The 26,497-nt window shown below is 46.4% G+C and overlaps 1 protein-coding gene across 5 annotated transcripts in view; it reads right to left on the reverse strand.

Moving 5' to 3' along the window:
- Positions 1 to 26,497, reverse strand: part of B4GALNT1 (beta-1,4-N-acetyl-galactosaminyltransferase 1) — a 108,764-nt gene that overhangs the window by 65,683 nt on the left and 16,584 nt on the right. For 3 of the 5 annotated variants that reach the window (XM_088465912.1, XM_088465914.1, XM_088465916.1), the window contains exon 2: positions 9,852 to 9,928. The exons of 1 other annotated variant lie outside the window; for it this stretch is intronic. In XM_088465912.1, the coding sequence (XP_088322038.1) occupies positions 9,852 to 9,901 (50 nt within the window). In that variant the 5' untranslated portion in view covers positions 9,902 to 9,928. Of the gene's footprint in view, positions 1 to 9,851; positions 9,929 to 14,380; positions 14,460 to 26,497 lie in introns of those variants that run through there. One more of the 5 variants, XM_088465913.1, reaches the window with a different exon arrangement.

The raw sequence follows: 26,497 nt of genomic DNA on the forward strand, positions 1-26,497 counted from the left end.
ACGCCTCTAGACCCTTTTGGAATCTGCGTCCGCCTTCCAGGATCGCAGCCACAAGGTGCGACGAGCAGCCACCGCTGCTGAAGAAATTCTAGACACCAGAGTACTAATGTCTAGGGCCGCCTCGTTGATATAAGTGGCCGAATCACGGAGATTACCAATCAACTCCGCCTGTTCGGCCGGACAGTCGGAATCAAAAGAAGCCTCTAATGAATCCGCCCAGCGCTCCATCGCTCTGGCAACCCAGCAAATGGCCATAGCCGGTCGTGCTGCCCCCCCCGCAAGGGAATAAGCGGACTTCAGGCAGATCTCCACCTTGCGGTCCGTAGCATCCTTAAGGGAGGACATAGATGGCATCGGCAATGTGGCACTACGGACAAGACGGGTCACGTGAGAATCCACCTGTGGAGGGGATTCCCACTTTGCAAAATAATTATCCGCGAACGGATAAGCCACCGCCAGGCGTCTCTGCGGCTGGTACCTTTTGCCAGGCTGTTTCCATGCCTCCTCCAAATGGTCCACCAACTGATCCGAAAGAGGAAAGACTGTGGCATCGCCCTTCGCATCCTTGAAAAAGGCATACTTAGATTTAGCCGCTGGGGGAACTTCGTCCTCAATCACCAAGGCTGTGCGGACCGCCCGAATAAGTCCAGGAATATATACTTTGGACTTAGCATCAGCGTCCTTAGCATGGAGAGGTTCCTGATCGTAAGGATCCAGAATCTCCCCATCATCAGACGTCCCCTCGTCATCCTCATAAGGAGCCGACAGAGACGCCACCGGCCGTTTATGCGGCCGCATCACAGACTCCCCTTGCAACACATCCGACAAGTGCTGTACAGAACTCGTCAGGGAGTTAACCAACGCTGGCTCCTGAGAAACCGGGAGCAGGGAAATAGGGAGACTGTGGGGTACCACCAATTGTCGTGGGAAACCCTGCATGGGTGACGACACCACTGACTGCTGGGATAAACCCATCGGTGTAAACGCGGGCTGCGGAGCTAACTGGCCCACTAAGGCTGTAAGCGCCTGAACGAAACAAGCCCAGGGCGGCTCCTGTACCGGTGCTGTAACCATAAGAGGCCGTGCCATGGACAAACACTGCAGGCAAAGGCCCTCCGCGCTACCCTCCCCCTCCGCTAACGGTACTTTACACGTAGTACACTGTAGCCGGAGGGGAAAATCACTTTCGGACATGATGGCCCCACGTATGTGACCTCTCTCACCAATTATAACTTAAATAGGCGAGAGACCACCCAGCAGCACCGCACCGCAAGGGCTTAGCAGAAAGAACAGGGACAGTAATAAAGCTGACAGTTTAGAGAAAAGTTACAGCCAGCAGCGCTAGCACAGTCACATACAATGCAAAGAAAATCAATTCCTGCACTAACAGCGCTGATCACTCAACTACGCAGACACAGGGCCTGGTAGGACACAGCGCTGCATACACAGACCTGACCACAGCAGAGGAGAGGTATGCGGGGGGACCCAGACCACGATGCTTCCGTCCAGCGCTTCCAGCAGCGTTCACCATGCGTTCTGGAGAAGATGGCCGCCGAGGAGCAGAGAGGAGGCTGGCCTGGGGGAGGAGCGCTGCCACAGGACCAGTCGGCAGCGTGCAGAGAGGGCTGTGTGCAGCGGGGGAGGCGCCGGCTGTGAGACAGGGAAGGCGCGCTCCCCTGGCATGCATTTAACCCCTGGGACGCCGCAGCGCTACCGCTCTGCTGCGGTCCGCTGTCCCAGGGGGTAGTGGAAAGCGCAGGTTGGTCGCCTGGCTCCACGCTGCAGCCAGTCCCCAGGGAGCCCCCTGCCTGGGGACTTAGGACCATGTGACCAGCGGGGACCCACCGCGGGACCCCGCTGCTTACCTTTGTCCCCCTTGGATCCGGCCATGGTCCGGAACATCTGGGGTCACCGCTAGCTGTGACCCCAGATGCTCACCAGCATCCCCGGATCGGTACCGGCGTTCTGGTACCGGCGGGGGTGTAGGGAAGACAGCATGGACGTCAGGACTGACTGTCCATGCTGTACATCCAGATGTGCAGCCACAGCTGCACTGAAGAAAGCTTCAGGGGCTCTTCTAGCCCCCACTCCGACAGGTGCACCCGACGCCGGCCGGGCACCAAACTAAACTGAGGTGCCTTGGCTCGGGGGCGGGGTATAGGAGGGGGACCTTAGTGCATCCTGGGAGGCTGAAAAGCTTAACTCTATGGTGCCCAGCGACTGACGTCACACCTATACCCAAGGTATCCTGTGGATACCCTATGGACCCTGAAGTAGAAATCAAAGGTTTCATTATCTCAGTCATGCCAAAAACATTCCGTATTTCGGAATATTCCATATTTCGGAATAATTGAATATGGGAGACTCAACCTGTATTAGAATTATTATTTTCATTATAATTATTTGTGCCCGCCATCACTCTGACCTAAATCCTCCTCTTTACACCTCCACAGACAACAGCACAAAATGGAAGTCTGACAATATTAAAGAGAACCGAGTACATATGGTCCTCTCTTTCCTCCATATTTGCTTTAATACACTGCAAGCTTTGTCAGCTCACACATGGCACTGCTCCAGAAGACCAGACTCTGGCTTCCACTAGCAGATTCCCGAAAAATTAAAAGGAGGCGATAGTGATAAAAGGAGTGTTTGCAACACCATTGTATTTGTTAAACAGACTTCCCCTGTCTTTGCATAGGAAAGCTATCATCAGCACTACCTGACAACAGCCATTGCCAGCCATGGGACTTCCATAAATAGACTGATAGGGGGCTGCCAGGTCGGTGCAGCGGGTGTTGTGGGGAAGGCTGAAGTGGGCGGTGCGGAGTTGTGCCCAATTATAATGTCGATATTATACGGCAGGGGGCGGGGGTACGATGTCATGATTTAGCGCGAATCATGTCATCGCACCCCCAGACCACCGACTTTGGCTTTCGGGCAGCACTGGTGGCCGGTGGCCTTTCTGGGAGACTTGCCTACTCTTGCTGGGGGGCCGGGACGGGCACCCAATTTTCGGGAGCCTCCCGGCAGTCACGGGAGAGTCCGCAGGATATGGTATATTTACTAAAATGCTGGTTTTTAGAAGTGGAGATGTTGCCCATAGCAACCAATCAGCTTCTACTTAACATTTCTCTAGCACCGTCTAGAAGATTATGCAAGAGTCTGATTGGTTGCTATGGGCAACAGCTCCACTTCTAAAAACCAGCACTTTACTAAATATATCCCCTAGATGGCCATGGCTTCTAAATTTGAAAGTAGACTTGCACTTTTATATTCACTTAGGGCCTGATTCAGAGATGTACGCTAAACAGTAGAAATAAACAGCATTCTTGCATTTTGTTTTACAACTGAATTTAAGTTTTTGACCATGTAATTTGATATGCACCATCGTACTGCTGAGGTCTGAGCAGGGAATTAAGAATATTTTTAGACAATTTCCTTGTCATGCTTTGCAGTAATAAATGAACCTAACTTTATTACAAAAAAATCATTCAAAGTCCAAAATAAATGATTATATATATTTTTTACTTATCTTTAAAACTGCAAACACACACAACGATTTAGTAAATGAACGATTTTAGTAAACGATTTTCGTTTCTTTTTTCAAGGGAAAAATGAACGAAAATCGTTTACTAAAATCGTTCATTTACTGAATGTAATGAACGATTTTTTTGAACTACAAACGATTTTTGCATATTCACTTACTGAAAATCGTTGAGATGGTCAGTATGACTGAACTACAAACTACAAACGTGAACGCGCATGAACGATAATCGTTCATCGTTTTAACTCAGAAAAAATATTTTTTTCAACGATCGAACGATAAACTATATCGTTAACGATAATCGTTCAAAAATCGTTGTGTGTGTATGCACCTTTAGTGTCACATAATGCTGAAGGAGAGTGTAAATATAAAGTAGGATTATTATTAGTGATTCCTATTATTATTAAGCTACTGATGATTATAGAGAATCCCTATCCAATAGAAGCCCAGACTTATTTATTTCCCTATCTGTACAGGTTTCTGAGCTTTTCACAGACAATAAAATACATTAATTGTGGGGCACTGTTAACAATTAATGCATACTTGACAATACACGATAATCACCCACTGGAAAACTTCTCAATGGGGAGATGGAGGTGGCCACTATGAGGGTGTAGGTGGTAAATAGTGTAATCCCCCCCACCCCTCCTTAAAGACATACATACAAACACACCACTACACAATACAATGTACAGGGGTGGGGCTATGGTGACGCAATTTGCCGTGTATCGCATCATCATGTCCTGCCCATTTCACTAGAAAGTGGGCAAGATGCAGGCAGTGGCTAATTCTGGCATGTCTGACATTATGAATCACATGCAATGTGTTTATAAAGATGCACACTTACAGATGTATCCTCATACACCTAGCCTCAATACACCATGCGGTGCAAGACGCCTGGCGTGAGTAAGCCGCCAGATCCTGTGCAGCTCTGCTTGTGCTGAGCGTCTTTTTCACCCGAAAATGTTTAGTCATCATGCAATGTGACGAGGACGCAGCAGGAGACTGCGCTGATTCATCTGATATGCGCCACTTGTATATATGTATGCGACTGAGTCTGTATACGGTGCACAGCAGAATTTGGCGTGGAAAAACTGCGGTCACTGCATTGTAGCGCTTCCTATACAGATTCAGACTCAGACGCACAGTGGCTTCACATTGCGATTAAGGCCAGTATTCAATTAGAAGCGAAAAGCCGAGATCCGCGAAAAAGTATCGCCGATTGCAACTTTTTGCTAGTAGGAAACTTATCTCCGTATTCAATTCCAAATACTTTTCATATATGCGGAAAGTCAGTGCAATGTAATAGGTGAAAAAGATTTGCCTCTGAATAGCAGGGCTCCCGACGTAGGGAAATTTAGAGGCGTCGGGAATTCGACGCCTGTCATTTACCCCTTGCCGGGATTAGACTGTCGGGAAGCCGACGGTTGGGATTCCGTCCACCAGCTTCCCAACTGCTTCCCCCCATTTTCAAGTACACCAAATTTGACAGAACTACATATTTTCACCAAAAAATAATGCTTAATGCTATTCTTCACCACTTGTGCAAAGACACTAATTAGAAGCAATTGTACCAACTTAAGTACCCCAAATAGTTTAATTAGGACTAATCGGGCACTACTACATTGATCCCCAAAGTTTCTGGACCTTTTTGGGGGGTTCAGGCTGATTTCACCGATTTTGACACCAATTTCCGCCTGTTCTACGGTGAATAGAGGGGACGCGCACGATAAGTTTCCGCGGGATGTAGGCACCCGATGTAGGCGAAAAGTCCGGCAGGCGGAACTTTATCGCAGGTGCAGAACTAATTGAATACCGCCCTAAGATGCATTTTCAGGTGAAAAAGATACAAAAAGACATTCTGCGCAAGCAGAGTTGCACAGTACTTGGCGCACCAAGAGCAATTGTTTGGCATGACTGCAGCAATACTGTATGAGGACACGTCTGTATATATTTATATTTTAAACATATACAGTATATGTTGTGAAATGGTCAATCAAAATTATACATTTCAAGATTAAATGGTGGTGATGGACCAAAACACAAGACTGTTCCCAATAAAGAAAATATAAGTGGGCTCCCTTGCACCCCCAAACTTCCTTAAAAAAAATTTTGTTCAGTATGACTACCACAAATTGGCTATACCACCAGTGCTCAAATTTATTATCCAAATTAGTGTTATTAAATTTGATTCCCAGTATAAACCTGTTTCCCTGCTCAAAAAGCCTCAAGCTATTGGTTCTTCTAAACTTTGCATACAACATTTACTATGAACGCTGTGTGTACTGAGCACTGGAATGGGAAACAACAACGTGCAAAAGCTAAACTGGTAACGCATGCTCACGTCACTGGAGCAGATTTGCAAACAGGCTGCCTTTGCACAGCAAAACCTTTGCATAGGAGCTGGGCTTAATCCGAGTCTCCCTTCACCTGTTCTTTTGTTGGGTCTGACAATTTGGGAAACAAATTAAGAGCAATGGAATATAATCAGTATGTAACATTTTACTATGTGACATACTGTGTATTTACAAAGCAATTAGGGTTATATCATGGCTATACATTAATCTGTGTTAACTAACAATTTATCTCTGCTTATCGCAGTTGTGAAGATATTGGAGCACCCCAATTTATCATTGTCATTGTCGAGGCGCTGGAGGAAATACTACAAAAAATGACCTCTCTATAATGTGTGTTCACAAGCTGAAGAGGCTGCACGTGCTTAGTAAGCACTATCTACAGTACAGCAGTGTCACTCTTTACAGTACCAAACACCAGTATAAATGTAAAATGAATATTTACCCCAGAGAAACATGAGATAGATAGATAGATAGATAGATAGATAGATAAACACATATGGAATGTATAATACAACTATTACCTGCTATAACATAAATTCAGATGGTAAATATAATTACATATTACATGGTATCAACCCCAAACATAATGGGCAAAGTGCATTTAAAAAAAGCCCATAGACATCAAGCAATGACTGCTACTGTGTTACATACAGCTGTTAGAAGACAGAAGAGAGACGGAGCGGATCTGCAGCTGGCCCCAGATGGATGAGGAAGAGATGACTCTACTTCTCTACGGTTGGCATGTATGTCCTTAATGCCACCCTTAAGCTAGGCACAGACTAATGCCGGGTACACACAAGATGATAACGTGCACATCGTCTAGTGTGTACCCGCTATGTCGCTGGCGATGCGCGCTCCTGCGCGTCGTCAGCAACATCGCCCGCCGGGTCTGCATGCAGGTCTGATGGGTGACATCGTTAGCGAGGGTCGTGCTGCTGAATGCAGCATTGCCCCGGCCATTGCTGCGTGTATGCACTTGCCGATGCCGGCACCCCGCCAGCTCCCATCACTAAAGAGGTCGGTACACACTAGACATCGTCTAGTGCAGTGGTTCTCAAACTCTGGACCTGACTCACTATGGATCGCAATTCTGCTTATACGCTTGGACCACAGTTGCTAATATCAGCTGTGCTATATAAATGTTTGCATTCACACTGCAATCGCAGCCTGACATAAGGACCCCCACTTCTCCATAAGGTGCATATACACGTAAAGATTTTCTGTCCAACCATCCAACTAGTTGATTGGTTGGAATGAAAATCTGGTGAGGTATGAAAGCAAATGACAATCAGCAATTTGCTCCCAAACTCCAGAAAATGGACAAAAACTATTGTTAGAACAAATTGTTTAGATCAAACATTTAACAAACTTGTCTAATGACCAATTTCATCTGTTTTCTGGCATTTAGGAGCAAATTGCTGATCATCATTTACTCCCATACATTACCAGATTTTAATTCCAACCAACTAGTTGGCTGGCGGAACAGAAAATCTTTACATGTGTACCCAGCCTTACTCACATCCGTATACTAGGTTTCATTGGACCCATATGGACACTTGTACAAGCTCTGACCTTACTCAGAAATTGCTAACAGCCACGAGCGCTATCAGTGCTATGGCTGCTTTTTGGCCACGCAGTGGATAATTTATGCATGCCCCTGCAACGATGTTGAAACGGACTGGCATGCCTGCGTTCGCCCGACCACCCCCCCATCACCACGCACAAGCGACACGTCCTGTCAATCACTCTGCTCTGGGTCTGCGCAGCCTCTGCAATCGCAGTTCCGATCGCAATTGCTAGTTCGCACATGCACATTGCGTGCGTATTAGCAACTGCGTTCCTTGACGAATCAGGCCCTCTGTCCTCAGGAGCCCACAGTCACATTTTCCAGGTCACCCAGCAGGTGCACAGGTGTATTCATTACTCACTGACACATTTTAAAAGATTCACAAATGGAGCTAGTTATTTCACTTGTGATTCTGTGAAGAGACCTGGAAAACATGCACTGTTTGGGGTCCTGAAGACCGAGTTTGAGAACCTGTGATCTAGTGTGTACCGGCCTTAAGCGATGTGTACCCAATGCTGATGTCGTGTGCGGCGGGACCCGGCTTCGGCAAGTGTGATGCCAGGAGCAACGGGCAGCATAGCCCCTGCTTATGCAGGATAGCGCATCGTCAGTGACATGCTGGGTATACAGGCCAAAGTGCTCGATATGTCGTCTGATCCACCGAATCGGATGACATATTGTCTAGTGTGTACCCGGCATTAGATGATATGTTTTAACAACAAGAGATAACTTAAGCATTTCAGCTCTTGATAAAACTACTCAGTTAACCATTCCTTAAATACAGTAGGTTTGTGTGGATAGGGTAAGTGATGTTTGGCGGGCTGTACTAATAGCTTGCGTCGCGGTAATCCCTGTTTTCCGCATTCTTAAGCCTTCTGTGTTCAGTCTGCTTACATACTAATAAAATTTACTTTAGAAAAACTCTCTGTATTTGTTATTTCCCGCCTATCTCCCACTGTGCGAGCAGTCCCCATTGCCGGCTGAGGAGATTTCGGACTTTTCATATGTACTAAGACCTGTAATGTTCTCTTCCGTTTCAAATTTGACAATTTATTATTGCCACTTACAGCTGACGATTATATTGTTCTTTGGTTATCTGCCCTGATTGTTCTGTTCTAGTCAGAAAGGTAATGTTTATAATGTATATATTATGTGTTCTTTTTCTCAATATAGACAAGTTTTATTTTTAAATATTTTTAAATTATCTTTGTGCCGTCCACCCCTAGCCGTAACCCTCCCTCCCCGGTCCCTAAACCTAACCTCCCCCCTAGTGCCAAATGCTAACCGCCCCCTCCCCGCACCCTAAACCTAACCCTCCCCCCTTAGTGCCTAACCTGAACCCTCCCCCTAGTGCCTAATCCCAACCCCTAACCCTCCCCCTAAACCTACCTACTTACCTTTGGGATGCCTGCGGACGGGATGCCGGCGCCGGGATTCTGACAGGAGTCTGGATTCCGGCACCGGTATTCTAAGTGCCAGCATCCCCTGTGCCGGGATACTGAATGTACTCCAGTGTACCATTATGTCCACCACCCAGCCAATGGCAGTTATGGAGGGGCCGGCCCGCGGTGGATGCCTCACAGCCACAGCAGCAGGATGGGTGGCCACATTATGGGTGGACGGGAACCAGAAGGAGGGCATCGATAGATACAGCAGCAGCCTGGATGTGGATTAATGGCTGCCGCTGCTCTGCCTGGCTGTAGTAATAGTGGGCTGCGCCAGAGCAGGTCTAACAGGCAGGTTGGCGGCAGCATCACAAGGTAACCAAACTCGGCGTCCGACGTCACCCGCGGTCATGGAGCGTTGTGTCGGTGTCAGGTCAGGTGTGAGTGTGACTCAGAGGAGACAGACAGGTGATGAGCAAGCCGGTGATTAACAAGACCATGGCGATAATAATGTGAAATTATCACAAAATAAATGCGATAATTAGTACATCCCGACAACCATCTGAGTTAGTGCAATACAGATTTAGTTTTTTCAGCTGTGTACCATTTCATAAATACACTGAAGCAGGTGACAGCGGCTTATCATAGGCATCGTAAAATCTCCTTCATAAAGTGGGCTGTGCATGTGGGGTACATTTCAAATGTGGAATCTTGCCAAAATATTAACTGTTCAATGGTTTTTTCCTGTTCAAATTAATTGGACCCCCAGCACAAACACAATATAATTTGTATCAAGTAACAAGAAACCCTACTAATCATGCTGGACTGTTTGAATGATTTTTTTAGGATTAGATCCCAATATTTTAGATCACACAGTATGTGCCGACTTCTCAATAATAATATTATTATTAGTAAAAGGTACAGTATAAATGAGATCCATAGGATTGAAACAGAAACACAACCGGACATAAAGGGGTATTGTATCAAGTGTTCAATACCTGTATGGACTGACCATCCATCTAGATGTCTTAGAATAATAGGATAGCATAGTACGTAGAAATCATTGCTTGGGCACCTTAACAAGAACAAAACAAAAAAAACTTGTCATGTCAGTTGCTCCTATACATTCAGTAAGTTCAGAGAATACATAATATTCAAACACTCATAGCCTATCTCTGCGCTTCACATAAATCAAACAAATTGCCCAACCTGATGGATCCGCATGTGGCCTGCCTATATCATTCATAAACTCCCCGGCTTATTAACCTTCCGTATTGCATAACTATTGTTTATTATTTATCTTGTTTATAAAGTGACAATATTTTCAATTTGATAGGAAAGAGCACAATAATATAAATGCTTGTAATGATTGATTACAGATTTGTACGTACAGATACTTTATGTGTGGCTGAGGTACAGTATGTTGTGTAATAGAACCAGAAATATGTGTATTTGAAGCAATGATGACACCTATTTGTGGTGCTGAATGTTTGTTTTTCCTATATGATAACCAGCCACACAAGAAACAGAGGGAAATGAGAAACAGAGGGAAAGTAACTCACAAGCCACTGGGTCATGGAAATTGTCTGAGCAACATAATCTGTGTCCAATGGCAACACATGTAGCCGCCAAACTGGATACTATCCAGCCATTTGGTGTACAGACTGAGCAGCCAAATTCTCTTCCAGAAAAGATTGTATTTCACCTACATGGTTTGTATATGTACATAATAATTTGCACAGTAGTGGTTGTTTAAAATCTGAGGAATTTATGATAAATTATAAGTTCCTATCAGAAATAACATTAAACATTTATTCATGTGAGACTAAAGAGCACAAAGGGAGCCTAAAATGGCATATAACAATGTATAATTGGTTCCTGTAAGCTTACATACAATGCTAACTATTACAAATACCATGCAAGGGTTCTCAGTTCTCTATTTCACTTCCTGCAGAAGCAGATCCAACACTCAAACTATAATCAGGCAGCTGACACTTTTATTCATTTTTCCTTTGTTTACTGAATGCTCGACATACAAAAGCCCTGAGAAGCCAACATTGCATATACGTAATCTATTCATGTTTAATTATGCTTTTTCTCTTTTTGTTTGTATGGCGACTGAAATCAGATCGGTACTTACAAGGTGTGGTATATTTTGTCGACATGGTCATAACATCGACATGCCTGGCATGTTGACATTGGCTACGTTGACAATCAATATGTCAATACTGATGAAATGTTGACATGGTTAGAATGTTTACAAAACGTCCCTGGTGGTCTAGTGGTGATTTATTGTGGTGATTTATCTGATACAGTAAGTCTGGTGGCTATGGGGAGTCATTCAGGTTCAGTGGTGACTTCCTGATGAATTCCGGCGGATCCTGCAGCCTTTCCGGCAGTTAGTATTGCTAACCCTAATCCTCCCCCTAGTTTCTAACCCTAACCATCCCCACCTTCTAACCCTAACTCTCCCCCTACTTCCTAACTTTAACCCTCACCTCTCGTAGCCTATCCTGAACTTCCCCCTACTGCCTAACCCTAATCTTCCCCTCCTGTAGCCTATACCTAACCCTCCCCCTAGATCCTAACCTTAACTCTTCCATAACCTATGGGAAGCAGTCGGGAAGCCGAAGAAAGGAATCCTGTCCGCCGGCTTCCCGACTGTCTAATCCCGGCAAGGGTTAAATGACAGGTGTCGAAATTCCTGCCATTTTACCTACGCTGGGAGCCTGACGCCCGGCATCCCGATCGACGGTAATCCGGGAGCCGGGCACGGACAGCTGCAGGGGGTGAGGGTTAAGTTAGGGGCTCCCGGGGGGGGACTTAGGGTTAATGCACCCCCCGGCAGGGTTAGGTTTAGGCTAGGGGAAGGGGGGGTGGGTTGGGCACCCCCGCAGGGAGGTTAGGGATAGGCACACCCCCAGGAGACTTAGGTTTATGCAGCAGGGAAGGGGGGTTAGGTTTAGGCACTTAGAGGGGGGATTAGGGTTAGACACTGGGGGGGAGATTAGGGTTAGGCACCTCTAAGGGAGGGTTAGGGTTAGGGGAGGGGGGATTAGTATTACTTACCTTAATCACCGTTTGGGATTTTCATCCATGTCGGGCTGCCGCTGTCAGCCGGCGGTAAATCATATTGATCCCTAACCTATCCTAGCCCTTCCCCTAGTGTCTATCCCTAACTCTCCCTTCCAGTGTCCTATACCTAACCCTCTGGTCTCTGATGAATGTCAACATGTCACATGTCAACATTGTGAACATGTCGACATTCTACAGATTCTGACATGTTCAATGTCAACATTATATCTGTTGACATTGTGGTGTTGACCTTAACTTTTGACATTATGACTACATCCTATACCCATGATCTATATGTATTGATGCTGACCATGGCTGACCTGACTGTTTGACACCTGGATCTCTGTTTGGATATACTGTATCTGGTATACTATACTGTTGTGAAATTGTGGTGCGGCCAGTTCAAGCATCTCTACCTGTAACCTAAAGCAATGCTGTCAACTCATAATAAAAACTCCCTTCCAACACTTATTTTTCCATAAACTCTCCACCATAATATTAATCATCTGTTACAATAGTTCTGTTAATTGTATAATTGTTAATCATTAAATTACCTATTAAATGTAATATTACCTATTAAAATGTTACTGCTTGAAAATCTTGACCTTCATATGACAAGCTACTTATTACTAGAGACGAGTGCAGACAACATACAAGGAAGCGCTAAATACAAACAGAAATATGGATACCTTGTATATTAAACAGAGTGCCTAGATGGCTAACATCCTTAGGGGTGTATTTACTAAGCCTTGGATGGAGATAAAGTCAATGGAGATAAGGTGCCTACCAACCAGCTCCTTCTGTCATTTTTCAAACACAGCCTGTGACATGGCAGTTAGGAGCTGATTGGCTGGTATCTTATCTCCGTTCACTTTGTCTCCATCCAAGGCTTAGTAAATAGATTCCTTAACCTCTACTTACTTTGGCACTACAAATTATACATATGGCTTAACAAATGTTGGCAGTATTTGGGGAAAACAAAAATTCCAAGAGAAAAAGAGGTGTTTTTTTGGCATTTTGCCCAGTCATGAAAATGCTTTTCTTATCACTGGCATGCAATGCTGCCTCTTGAAATGGCATGAAATGCTGACTTACATCAGCACAAACATCATCCTCCTGACATCATCCTCCTGAATCAACTTGTTCTTGGTCCAACACATTCATCATCAACATACTCATTAGTGTAAGATACACATTTCTCTGTTGCACAACTTCCATGTACTGTTGCATCCTCAGTATTTATTTTTTGAACTTTTATTATTTTGGGTTGCAGCTGACAGTTCCGCACCACCCAATAAGTGCAGTAAAATATGCTGCCTCTCAAAAACACACGATCTTCCCTTGAAATATGTAAACTGAATTATAAAAAACTTGATATTTATTTTTAAAACTGAAAAAAAATATATATTTTTTTTCCACTTTTATTACTCTGGGGTGCAGCTAATGGGGCCGCAACACCCAGTAAGTACAGTAATATACATTGCCTTTCAAAAACACACAATCGTCCCTTCGCGGTGGTGGTGTAGCGGCGACCGGTCGGCACATGCGCGGTACCTTGTCACTGTATTTTTTCCGAAAAATACAGTGATAAGGCTGTGAAGGGAATTCACAGGGACAGAGCTTTATCGCAAGCTCTGTCCCTGCAAGGGATTTTTAATAAATCCCTGTGATATTGCCTGAATTCGCAATGTGAATTCACTCGGTAATATCACACTACAATCTGCATTTTAAGGTGGATTGTAGTAAACAGAGCCCTTATACACTACAAACTAGAGATACAAATTGTTATACCTGTCCAGCAACATAATTGCAACTGGCTGACAATTCCTGACATTTTACTAGTTGATTGGTTGGAATGAAAATCTGGTGACAATGACAATCAGCAATTTGCTCCCAAACGCCGGAAAATGGCCAAAAACTGTTGTTTGAACAAATTGTTTAGATCAAACATTTAACAAACTTGTCTGACGACCATTTTCATATGTTTTCTGGCATTTGGGAGCAAATTGCTGATTGTCATTTGCTTTCATACCTTATCAGGTTTTCATTCCAACCAATCAACTAGTTGGCTGGTTGGACAGATAATCTTTAGATGTGTACCCAGCCTAAGGCGCTACCAGCCCTGCTCCATACAGCAGACTTGCTTGACTAAGGACATTCCAGCTCCTTCAATAAGACTGCAGAAGGACAAAGTATGCAACACTATAGAATCATAGTATACATTGAGTATCTAAATATATGATAACACTGTTCTGGAGAAGCTGCAATTATGCTTTTTCAGTACTTCAAACATTTCTTATTGCCAGGATCTGTATGCTTTTCATAAATAAGTTGTTGTTTTTATCCCATGTGGCTAAAGAGACTCCTGACATTAATGTGTTTTTTTTTGGATTGAGTGTCATTACTGGGAAAATTGGGTTTAGTGAATAAAAAAACAAAAATCAATATTCACCTTATTCAGAATTCTTGCTAATTTCTGTTCGACTGATCAAATCTCTGATGGTGTAGGAAGAGACACAATCCTACTTCAGCTAACAGACCAGAACGAAAGCTCCTTCTTGTTACAATTATTACTCTGCTGTAGTTGCCTGTGACTGAAATATTTCCCCACCCTGTAGATCATTCCAATTTGTATTTTACATGTATCTGCATGCACTGTGTGCTCACACTCACTGCATATTTCATTTTAGTGTAATATGAGCTCAAGACCGTTAACATCGGAAGAGTATACTGTAAAAGAAAATCTCCACTCTATTCACAGTTAAATAGATTAGAGGATTAAGCACATTTGTAAATAAATCTGATAAAAGTTGAAGTCACTTCATAGAAGACTTTTCAAGATAAAAAAAAAATCATAACATTGCAGCCACAAATATATCAGCGATGTTGTGACCATCGCCATGGGTTACGGTGATTCATCAAAACCACGTGTCATGACTGTATGTATTTTGTGTGCCCTGGACAAAGTGTGTGTACATTTATAATTCCCCTAAAGTATATGTTTCAGAAATGGCTGCTGCTATGAATGGCAGGGCGCCGGAACTAGAGAGGGAACTTCCGCGTGGCCATTGAAAAAGGGGCGTGTCTATAAGACGCGTCACTTTTCGTCACTATTGGAGGCGTGCCCGGCACTTACGGACACGCCGGGCAGCCCCCAATCGCTGCTGAAAGGTAGAATAGATGCCGGGTGCATGCTCCCAGCGTCTATTCACCGGCGGTGACCGGGTCACCGCACAGTTCCCCACCCGTGGGACACTGTGAAGACAGCACCCGCAGGCTGTCTTAGCGGTACACTGCGCGGTGAGGGCAGGGCGCAGCGCCCCACTAAAACAGCCTAGTGGGAACGCTAGTACAGTATGTCAAAACTGGATTGCATAAGATAATCAGAACAAATGGCCAAGTGACACCTAGCCTTTGAAGACAAAGCTTCATGGAAGTAACGTCTGCTCTCACCCTAGGTGGCCATTCTCCAAGCTCAGTACACAGACATACTTGCTGCTAAGAGGGTCAATTGTAGCACCTCACATTATCAGGTTTCCTACAATAAAATATCTCCAAAGCCCAGAGTGTTATATGAGGTGTAGGTCTTGTAGCTGTGCTATTTTACATCTACACAGACCCTGGGAGAACAAAGGACAGTCCTTTTGAGCCTGGGAAGGGTGGAGGCTGCTGAGGGAGAGGGGGCTGTGGAACCATAAGAGTCTGCTACTCCTGCCTGTCGGGCTTCACTCTGCAAGGGAGAAGCTGAGAGCAGGGCCGACATCAGGGGGGGACTGCTGGGCCTGTAGTCCCGGGCACGGAGAGAGAGGGGGCCCGGATGTCAGTGGTGGGGATGAATCATTAATTTACTGGCAGCCAGGGAGAAAAAACAGCGCGCAGACAGCATTCCATAAGTTGCCGGCCGCAAGCCAATTGCAGCTCGCGGGCCGGCAGCCAATCAGGAGTGGCTGCTCCTGATTGGCTGCTGGTTCGCGAGCAGCCAATCAGCAGCGGCCTCTCCTGATTGGCTGCCGGTCCACGAGCTGTGATTGGCTCGTGTCAACGCCGTATTTAAAATGACGCAGGAGCTGTTTCTTCTCCCTGGCTGTGTATATGCAATCTACAACGCTGACATCCAAGCCCAGTTTCCTCCATGCCTGACTGGCTGCCAGTGACAGGTAACCATACTGACCCTTCCCTGCACCCACTTTATAGTCCAGCCAGCCTTCCCTGCGCACCCTTCCCAGTCCAGCCATCCTTGTCTGTCCTTTCCCTCCTCTACTCCAGCCAGCCTTCCAAGCCCTGTGCCCCCCCCTAGTCCAGTCAGCCTTCCCAACCCTGTGCCCCCCCTAATCTAGCCATTCTTCCCAGCCCTGTGCCCTCCCCTAGTCCAGCCACGCAGTGGCGTCACAAGGGGGGTGCGGTGGGTGCGGGCCGCACCGAGTGTCACCCTCCAAGGGGGCGACACCAAAATCTGACTCATCCCCGCCCCCCGCTCAGCAGAGCCTGCACTGCAGGGAGACGCCAGGCTGGAGAGGCGCTCTCCCTGCAGCAGCTGCTGAGACAGCTTTTAATTCTGCCGGCTGCCGCTGCGCCTGTCACACTGAGACAGCCAGCGGCAGCCTACTATACAGTAAGTGGCAAGTGCGGCTGTGCTCTTCACACAGTCCCCTGCATGTGGGGGGGAGCGCTAGAGGCACTGGGCTGATTACCTGCTGTCAGTGTAATGACGATCAGCCTGACTGAAGCCGCCGCCGGGGTGGATCATGGCAGCTGAGCTCCTGCTCCTCTTCTCTTCAGTGAATCAGCTCACTCCCTGCCTTACAGATCCTCACGCTGGGAGCAGGCAGGGACAGTCTACAAAACATTTGCCAGTTTACAAGTGTATTCAAATTCTGTTGATTACACTTGAATACTGACAAGTAGTTTGTACACGGTCCCTGCTTCTTCCCTGCGTGACCCTCTGACCTCCCAGTCAGAGAGGATGAGAAGGAGCTGGGAGACAGCAGCAGCAGCAGCCAGCACAGTGACTATGGTATAATGTATACAGTAGGTGTAATGGGAAGTAACTAATTCAGTGAGGAGAGTCTATGCTGGGGATGGTGTATTAATGTATGTGCGTGGGTATACTCATTGTGTTTCTGTGTGTATAAGGGGTGTATTCATGTTATGGGTTATATGTGGGTCAATGATGCTCTCTGCATTATCTGGCGGTTACTACGATGCTCTCTGTATTATCTGGCGGTTACTACGATGCTCTCTGTATTATCTGGCGGTTACTGCGATGCCCTCTGTATTATCTGGCGGTTACTACGATGCTCTCTGCATTATCTGGCGGTTACTGCGATGCTCTCTGTATTATCTGGCGGTTACTGCGATGCTCTCCGAATTATCTGGCGGTTACTACAATGCTCTCTGTATTATCTGGCGGTTACTACAATGCTCTCTGAATTATTTGGCGGTTACTACAATGCTCTCTGTATTATCTGGCGGTTACTACAATGCTCTCTGTATTATCTGGCGGTTACCATGACGCTCTCTGCATTATCTGGCGGTTACTACGATGCCCTCTGTATTATCTGGCGGTTACTACGATGCTCTCTGTATTATCTGGCGGTTACTACGATGCTCTCTGTATTATTTGGCGGTTACTACGATGCTCTCTGCATTATCCGGCGGTTACCATGACGCTCTATGCATTATCTGGCGGTTACCATGACGCTCTCTGCATTATCTGGCGGTTACCATGACGCTCTCTGCATTATCTGGCAGTCACTGTTACACTCTATGCAATACAATAGGGGTCATTACTTCTGGGGGTAATATTATAGGGGGCATTACCACTGCCATTGTGGGCACTATTAGGGGGCATTACTAATGGGGGCACTACTACAGGGAGCATTACTTTTGATGGCACTACTACAGGGGGCATTACTACTGAAGGCATTACTACTAGGGGCACTACTAATGGGGGCATTACTACTAGGGGCATTTCTACTAAGGGCATTAATACTGGGGTCACTACTATAGGGGGCACTAATACTATAGAGGGCACTACTATAAGGGGCATTACCACTACCGCTGGGGGCACTATTAGGGGGCATTACCACTGGGGACATTGCATAGGGGCACTGCATAAGGGGCACCACTACTGTGGGCACTACATACGGGACACCACTACTGGGGGCATTGTGTAAATGTGTCTGCTGGACTGGTATTTGGGGAGAGTTTGCGGAGCTGCGCATCAATTTTATTATTTTTTTTTGGTGGGGGGGGGTGTCACCATGAGTTAAAGCACCGGGTGACACCAACACTAGTGACGCCTCTGCAGCCACGTCACAACCACCCAGCTGCGTCAGGTTGGCGTATCTGAGCATAGGCTAGGGCAAGGTGTCGTGACAGATGTCAATGGTTTCTTATTAATTTATAGGCTTACAAATTAAGGGCTATGCATATACAAAATAGGAAAGGGGAACCACATAAGTGCCCTTAAAACAAAAGGGAATTTGCAAATAAACAATAATGAATATACATTCCTTGCAATTCTTGATCTTCGGCTATAGTTCTCTTAGGTTATTCTGTTTATTCAGTAGTGTAGTCATAGGCAAACGCAGGGGGGGGGGTTCCGTGTACCTGGAAACCTCCCTCCCCATCCCACACCATGACCACAACAGAAATAGTAATGTAATAGAATTTTACTAGTGCAGCATGTTCTTCACAGTATCACATATGAAATAATTAGCACCACCTGTTGATCTATTAACATGTATCAGTCAGTAATAAATAACCTTTGCACCAACTAGGAGATCTGGAAAACATTCACTGTTAGGGATGTGCTGCTATAGAGCCCAATATGTACATATATGTCCAGGGAAGTGCTAGGTTCTGCTGCTCCCCCAGACTCTAATGCTCTGGAATGGTGGCCATATCTAAAATAAAAGCACTCAGCTCAGGCAGGATGGCCTTACTGCCGCATTTAATGACTTACAGTGATCGCTGGTCCTCTATATGCTGGAATTATGACACACAATACACTTTGTATGACGCATATTAAAGCTGGCTAAGTGCTAATTCTACCCTCTTCATGGACTGGCCACACTCACTCAAGCATTTGGAAACCCCCCTCTAGGAATCCTGCGTTTGCCACTGGTAGTCTTTCCTCATCGCACAGCATGTAACATATGGGAAGAAAATGATCAATGTGTAAATAGAATGTAATTCTGCCTTATATGAAAGGAGAATGAGTGTGTCAGCATACTTCACCCCACGTGCAAAGATGAGCGTACCCCACTTACAGGAGAAAAAAGCTATATAATCCTCAAAAGGTATATTTTAACGTACCACTCCATCCAATGTGCTGTTAAAGGGTCAGACTAATGATCTACATACCATAACTCACTTTAAAAAGTGAAGAGAAACACTCAGAAAGGTATCTTTTTATTGAAGAGGTAGCGTTCCCGGACTCACACTGGAGCGTGTGGATTCTTGCACATCAAGGTTTCTTTAGCTCAACAGAGTGTGTCCTGTTGTCATTCACAACGCAGTCCACATCATACAATGTATCTCCCAATACACCGATGAAATGATTTAGATAAAAGTTGTTTATTCCAATTTTGACAATCCAAATTTCAAGTAATATTTTCTTTCAGTCCACATCAAAAGAACACAAACCGAGCGTGCAATGCTTGGTATAAGACAATTTTTTTTAAAAACCATAAAATCTAATAAGACATGAAAATTCCCATAAAATATAACCCCATAGAGGTAGTTGGATATATGATCATGGTAAAAGGCAAATAGTAATGTTCCAACAAACATACCTCAAGGCTGGAGGAATGAATAAAGTCACACTTCCTTGTGGTCAACGCGCGTTTCGGCTCACCAAGGAGCCTTTGTCAAGACATAAGGAAGTTGTGACCTGGAAGGGATCTTATACTGCTAACCTCCAATCACTGTATGTCGTGGGAGGAGCCGGTACTTGAGCAGACCAATTGGGTGTCCCTCCTTGATGTAAACAACTCCGAACCGCATCATTCCTCCTGAGCGGAAGTAAGAGGTTCGGCACCCATGTGCCGTACGTGTTCTCTCCAAATGACGATCGTGGCTGTGGTAACTAATACAATGGTGTGTGGGGTAACCAAAGTAACCAACAACAGTGATTGGGGAGAATACATGTAAAATTATCTACATATACGTACATCAATAAAAACCATAATTACATAAAACATTACAAAATGAGCCAAAATTACACTTTCTCATATATGTCTTGAAAAGTGAAGTCATCGTCAGGAGGAAATCCTGTCTTTTTCTGTGAGACTTCAAAACTTTCCGGAGGAAGGTCTTCACTCTCCTTATCTTAGTCCAAATAAGGCCAGAAAAAAAGTCCAGAATAAATAAACTAAAATATTAGACTTGAAAATATCCAAAGGTTACCTTCAGAAACACAGGCAAATTAAAATGACTATTCAAATGAAGATATCACAAGCACCACTTAAGGTTGAAGTCTTTGTTTAACCCAATTGGTGCCAAAGTTTTTAAAGTATATATGCAATTCATCTCTGCTTTTGCCAAAACCGTAGCTATATCCCCTGATCTTATATTGGTTTTCACGGTTTTTAGGCCATAAAAGCCCACTATTCCGTTGGGTAGCATCCATGTACATCTCTGAAATGTGAAGAAAGGGCATGGGTCTCCAAGCCCTTCCTTATTTTTAATGGTTTTGATGTTCGGCCGATATAAAATTTATTGCATTGGCATTTAATAGCATAGATTAAATTTTTGCTGTGGCAGGTCACAAAATCTTTAATCTGGAAATCCTTTCTATTAATCTGTACATTCTCGATTTTACTACTACCTTCACTCTTAATAGATTGACAACCTTTACAACCCAAGCACCTGTAGAATTCCTTCGAAAGAATAGTTGCGGGTCCCTTAGATGGTAAGAGGGCACTAGTTACCAGTTTAGATTTGAAATTAGGGGCTTTCCTGGAGATACATACAGGTTTATTGGGGATATGTGTTCCTAAAAGGGGGCCCTTTTTGAGGAGACCCCAATGTTTCTTCAACATCTTTATGCTGATCCATATAGTCCGTGATGAATGCCCATTGGAATTTGTCCCCCTTTTGGTGTACTGGTTTCTTATCAGTAGTCAAACGTTTTTTATGATCTAAATTACTGACTGTATTTAGGGATTTATTGATCTTAGCTTCATCATAGCCACATGCTCTGAATGTTTGCCATTTCACTTGCTTGGGAAAGAAAAACCTGTGGTTCAGAACAATTTATTATTCTATTTACACATTGATCATTTTCTTCCCACATGTTACATGCTGTGCGATGAGGAAAGACTACACTACTGAATGAACAGAATAACCTAAAAGAACTACAGATGAAGATCAACAATTACAAGGAATGTATATTCATTATTGATTATTTGCAAATTCGCTTTTGTTTAAAGCGCCCTTATGTGGTTCCCCTTTCCTATTTTGTATATGCATAGTGTTTGATATTGTGGATTAGGCGAGATCCACTCGCATCTGGGAGACCGGTTGGGGCTGCTTTGCACAGATTGATTGACACCCCTAATATATATTTTCTTTTACAAATTAAGGTGTCTATTTACTAAGACTTGGATGGAGATAAAGTGAATGGAGATAATGTACCAACCAACCAGCTCCTGACTGTCATTCTTCAAACACAGCCTGTGACATGGCAATTAGGAGCTGTTTGGCTGGTACTTTATCTCCTTTTACTTTATCTCCAGCCAAGGCTTAGTAAATAGACCCCTGAGGTTCAACTCACTAGGCATACAATTATGAAAGTTAAAAAATTTGGTTTGCAGGTTAGGATTATTTAAATGACCTGGTTGGGCTGCAGAAGGTACATTTAGAAAAGTATTTTGAGTTTTGTTTGGGCGCACAGCGTTTTTCTCCTTGCAAAAGGACAAAGGGTGGGATGCGTGATGCATCGCATTCAGGATGTGATGCATCCCACCACTCTTTGTATGCATGCCGGGAATGTGCAAAGACCCGTTCTCTCGGTAAGAGTGGCCCTTTGCGAATAAGGGACTTCCGTGTCTAAGACCCAGAAGCCCCTCTGGCACTTGCCACGGGGGTGCTGGGAAGGATCCGATTGGATCCCTCTCACAGCACTCTCCCGATAGAAGCCCATAGGCTTCCATAGGGTAATGCCATCAGGAGATGGAGTTACCCACCACAACCAAGCCCCGGAGTGCATTGCATTCCGGGGCTTGGTGCATATGAGAAATTTTCGGGGTTCGACCGCATTTCTCCCCTTCCTGCATCCCTCCCAAGGTTTTTACATACTTGCCTACTCTCCCAAAATGTTCAGAAACTCCATCATTTTTGAGGAGTCTCACTGACACCAGGGAGATTAGGTCACCATCTTGCATCCCACTTTCTAGAGTAATGTTGGGACAGGGAGTGTCCTGATGCAATTCTTAGTGAATTTCAGTGCTGCATTTTGTCGCAGGGGGCAGGAGAGAACAGGTAGGGAAAATGTTAAATTCAAGTAAAAAATGTAAGGACACCTAACCCTAACCCCCCTTTCCACACCCAAAACCTAACCCTCCCCGGGGGGTGTATAACCCTTACCTCCTCCAGTGGTGCCTAACCCTAACCCCCCTCCCTGCAGCCTAACCCTTTCCGCAACCAAAACCTAATCCTCCCCAGGGGGGTGCCCATCCCTAAGTCCCCCCGGGAGTGCCTAAACCTGCCCCTCCCCCTCTTCCCCCCTCAGCTAACAGCAAAGAAGGGCTGGCTTACCTTAGTTCGGTAAGCCGTCTGTCGAGTTCCTGCATTGGGATCTAGACAGGCGTCAGGATTTCAGAGCCAATCTTTAGTCCCAAGTCGGGATTTAGACAGACGGCTTCCCAGTTGCCGGTATTTCAACTACATCCCGGTTGAAGCACAGTCATTAACTGAAACAGAAACAGCTGTGTAGGAGGCTTAAAACTGGGTGAGGAACAGCCAATCTCTGCTATAAAGATGAGGCTGTGGAAGACAGTTTAATGTCACAGGTCATACACCATGTCAAGACTGAGCACAGCAACAAGACACAAGGTAGTTAAACTGCATCAGCAAGGTCTCTCCCAGGCAAAGATTTCAAAGCAGACTGGGGTTTCAAGATGTACTGTTAAGTGGCATAACTACGCTACGGCCCCCGCAGCCCCCGCAGTGGAGGGAGCCGAGGGCCATTGTTTTGCCACTGCAACTGTGAATGCTGGCCTCTGAAGTGATCGGAGGCTAAGGAAGCCTCCGGTCGGTCCAGAGGTCAGCGCTCCCAGTGATGCAGTGCGCGGGTGATGTCATGGTATGCACGGCCGCGCCTGTTGGATCAAGTTATATCCAGTCAGCACGGCAGGGGGAGCTACAGCCCGGACGACGGGCGCGCGGAGTCAGATAAGTACTGGGATCAGTTAAGTACTGGGGGGGCACTACTTTAAGGGGCACAACTACAGAGGCACTACTTTAAGGGGAACAACTACAGGAGGCACGGCATATGGGCACAACTACAGGGGGCACTGCATATGGGCACAGCTACAGGGGGCACTGCATATGGGCACAGCCACAGGGGGCACTGCATATGAGCTCAACTACAGGGGGCAATGCATATGGGCTCAACTACAGGGGGCACTGCATATGGGCACAACTACAGGGAGCACTGCATATGAGCACAACTACAGGGAGCTCTGCATATGGGCTCAACTCCAGGGGGCACTGCATATGGGCTCAACTCCAGGGGGCACTGCATATGGGCACAACTACAGGGAGCACTGCATATGAGCACAACTACAGGGAGCTCTGCATATGGACTCAACTCCAGGGGGCACTGCATATGGACACAATTACAGGGGGCACTGCATATGGACACAACTACAGGAGGTCCTGCATATGGGCACAACTACAGGGGGCACTGCATATGGGCACTACTACAGAGGGCCCTGCATAAGGGGCACTACTACAGGGGGCATTGCATAAGGGGCACTGCTACAGGGGGCATTGCATAAGGGGCACTAACTTGATACATGCAGTTTACAGGTTATAAGATATGTTCCCAATAATCTGGTTCTGCATAGACATAGAAATTGCTACTACAGAGGGCCCTGCATAAGGGGCACTACTACAGGGGGCCCTGCATAAGGGGCACTACTACAGGGGGCATTGCAAAAGGGGCACTGCTACAGGAGAGCCTGCATAAAGGGCACTGCTACAGGGGGCATTGCTTAAGGGGCACTACTACAGGGGGCATCGCATAAGGGGCACTAACTTTATACATGCAGTTTACAGGTTATAAGATATGTTCCCAATAATCTGGTTGTACACGGAACTAGAAGTTGCTACTACAGAGGGCCCTGCATAAGGGGCACTACTACAGGGGGCCCTGCATAAGGGGCACTACTACAGGGGGCATTGCAAAAGGGGCACTGCTACAGGAGGGCCTGCATAATGGGCACTGCTACAGGGGTCATTGCTTAAGGGGCACTACTACAGGGGGCATTGCATAAGGAGTACTGCTACAGGGGGCATTGCATAAGGGGCACTGCTACATGGGGCCTTGTATAAGGGGCACTGCTACAGGGGGCATTGCATATGGACACAACTACAGTAGTCCCTGCATATGGGCACAACTACAGGGGGCACTGCATATGGGCACTACTACAGGGGGCCCTGCATAAGGGGCACTACTACAGGGGGCATTGCATAAGGAGCACTGCTACAGGGGGCCTTGCATAAGGGGCACTGCTACAGGGGCATTGCATAAGGGGCACTAGTACAGGGGGCATTGCATAAGGGGCACTAGTACAGGGAGCATTGCATAAGGGGCACTAACTTGATACATGCAGTTTACAGGTTATAAGCTATGTTCCCAATAATCTGGTTCTACACGGACATAGAAATTGCTACTACAGAGGGCCCTGCATAAGGGGCACTGCTACAGGGGGACTTGCATAAGGGGCACTACTACAGGGGGCATTGCATAAGGGGCACTGCTACAGGGGGCCCTGCATAAGGGACACTACTACAGGGGGCATTGCATAAGGGGCACTGCTACAGGGGGCCTTGCATAAGGGGCACTGCTACAGGGGCATTGCATAAGGGGCACTAGTACAGGGGGCATTGCATAAGGGGCACTAGTACAGGGAGCATTGCATAAGGGGCACTAACTTGATGCATGCAGTTTACAGGTTATAAGCTATGTTCCCAATAATCTGGTTCTACACGGACATAGAAATTGCTACTACAGAGGGCCCTGCATAAGGGGCACTACTACAGGGGGCCCTGCATAAGGGGCACTACTACAGGGGGCATTGCAAAACGGGCACTGCTACAGGAGGGCCTGCATAATGGGCACTGCTACAGGGGGCATTGCTTAAGGGGCACTACTACAGAGGGCATTGCATAAGGGGTAATGCTACAGGGAGCATTGCATAAGGGGCACTGCTACAGGGGGCCTTGTATAAGGGGCACTACTACTGGATGCATTGCATAAGGGGCACTAGTACAGGGGGCATTGAATAAGGGGCACTAATACAGAGGACATTGCATAAGGGGCACAACTACATGGGGACTACTACAGGGGGCACTGTATAAGGAGCACTAACTTGATACATGCAGTTTACAGGTTACAAGCTAAGGGCCTGATTCAGACCCACTCGCGAGCGCAAAGCGCTAGCAAGCGGGTCGATGGCCGGGCACTGCGTGAGTCCCGTAGCGAGTGAATTTTCACTCGCTGCGGGACTCACTACAAGATGGTGCGGCTGTCGATTGTGATTGACAGCTCGCCTCGTTTTGTAGGCGTGCAGGGGGGGTGGCTGGACAAATGGAGGCATTCCTGAAGGAACGCCTGCCGTTTGTGGGCGGCCCTACTGACATCACCAGTGATGTCAGTATTGAACTTCCTGCTCTATTACAACAGGAAGTTAATTGGGGCTTGCGGTGGACAAGACCCTACCACAAGGGTCTCGTCGCAAGTCCGATGGTCGCGATAATCGCGACCATCGCCAGGCCACCCGCTAAAGCTGTGGGTGGTCACCCACAGCTTAGTGACCGGCCTGGAGGCCAGTGAAAAAAAAAACGTCTCGCCCTGATTCAGAGCGAGCGCTCATAAATAGTGAGCGCCTCTGAATCAGGGCATTTTTTTTTTATTGGAGCCGGCTCCTGGCCGCTTGCTAAGCTGTGGGTGACCACCCACAGCTTCTACGAGCGGCCAGGTGATGGTCACGATGGTCTCGACCATTGCGACCATCGGGCTTGCGATGAGACCCTTGTGGTAGGGTCTTGTCTGCCACAAGCCCCAGTGACCTTCCGGCTCTAATAGCTGGAAGCTCACCACTGCTATCACTCGTGATGTCAGTGGGGCCGCCCCCAAACTGCAGGCATTCCTTCGGGAATGCCTCCGTTTGCACAGCCACCCCCCCTCACCGCCTACAAAACAGGGCAAGCTGTCAGTCAATATCGACAGCCGCCCTGTCTTGTAGTGAGCCCAGGAGCAAAGGAGCTGCCGTCGCTTGCTGGGGCGTGCGCATGCACAGTGGGGGACCATCGACCCGCTTGCGAGCGCAGTGCG

This window comes from Taudactylus pleione, unplaced genomic scaffold, assembly GCF_031769625.1.
Source record: "Taudactylus pleione unplaced genomic scaffold, aTauple2 ptg000065l, whole genome shotgun sequence".
NCBI lineage: Eukaryota > Metazoa > Chordata > Amphibia > Anura > Myobatrachidae > Taudactylus > Taudactylus pleione.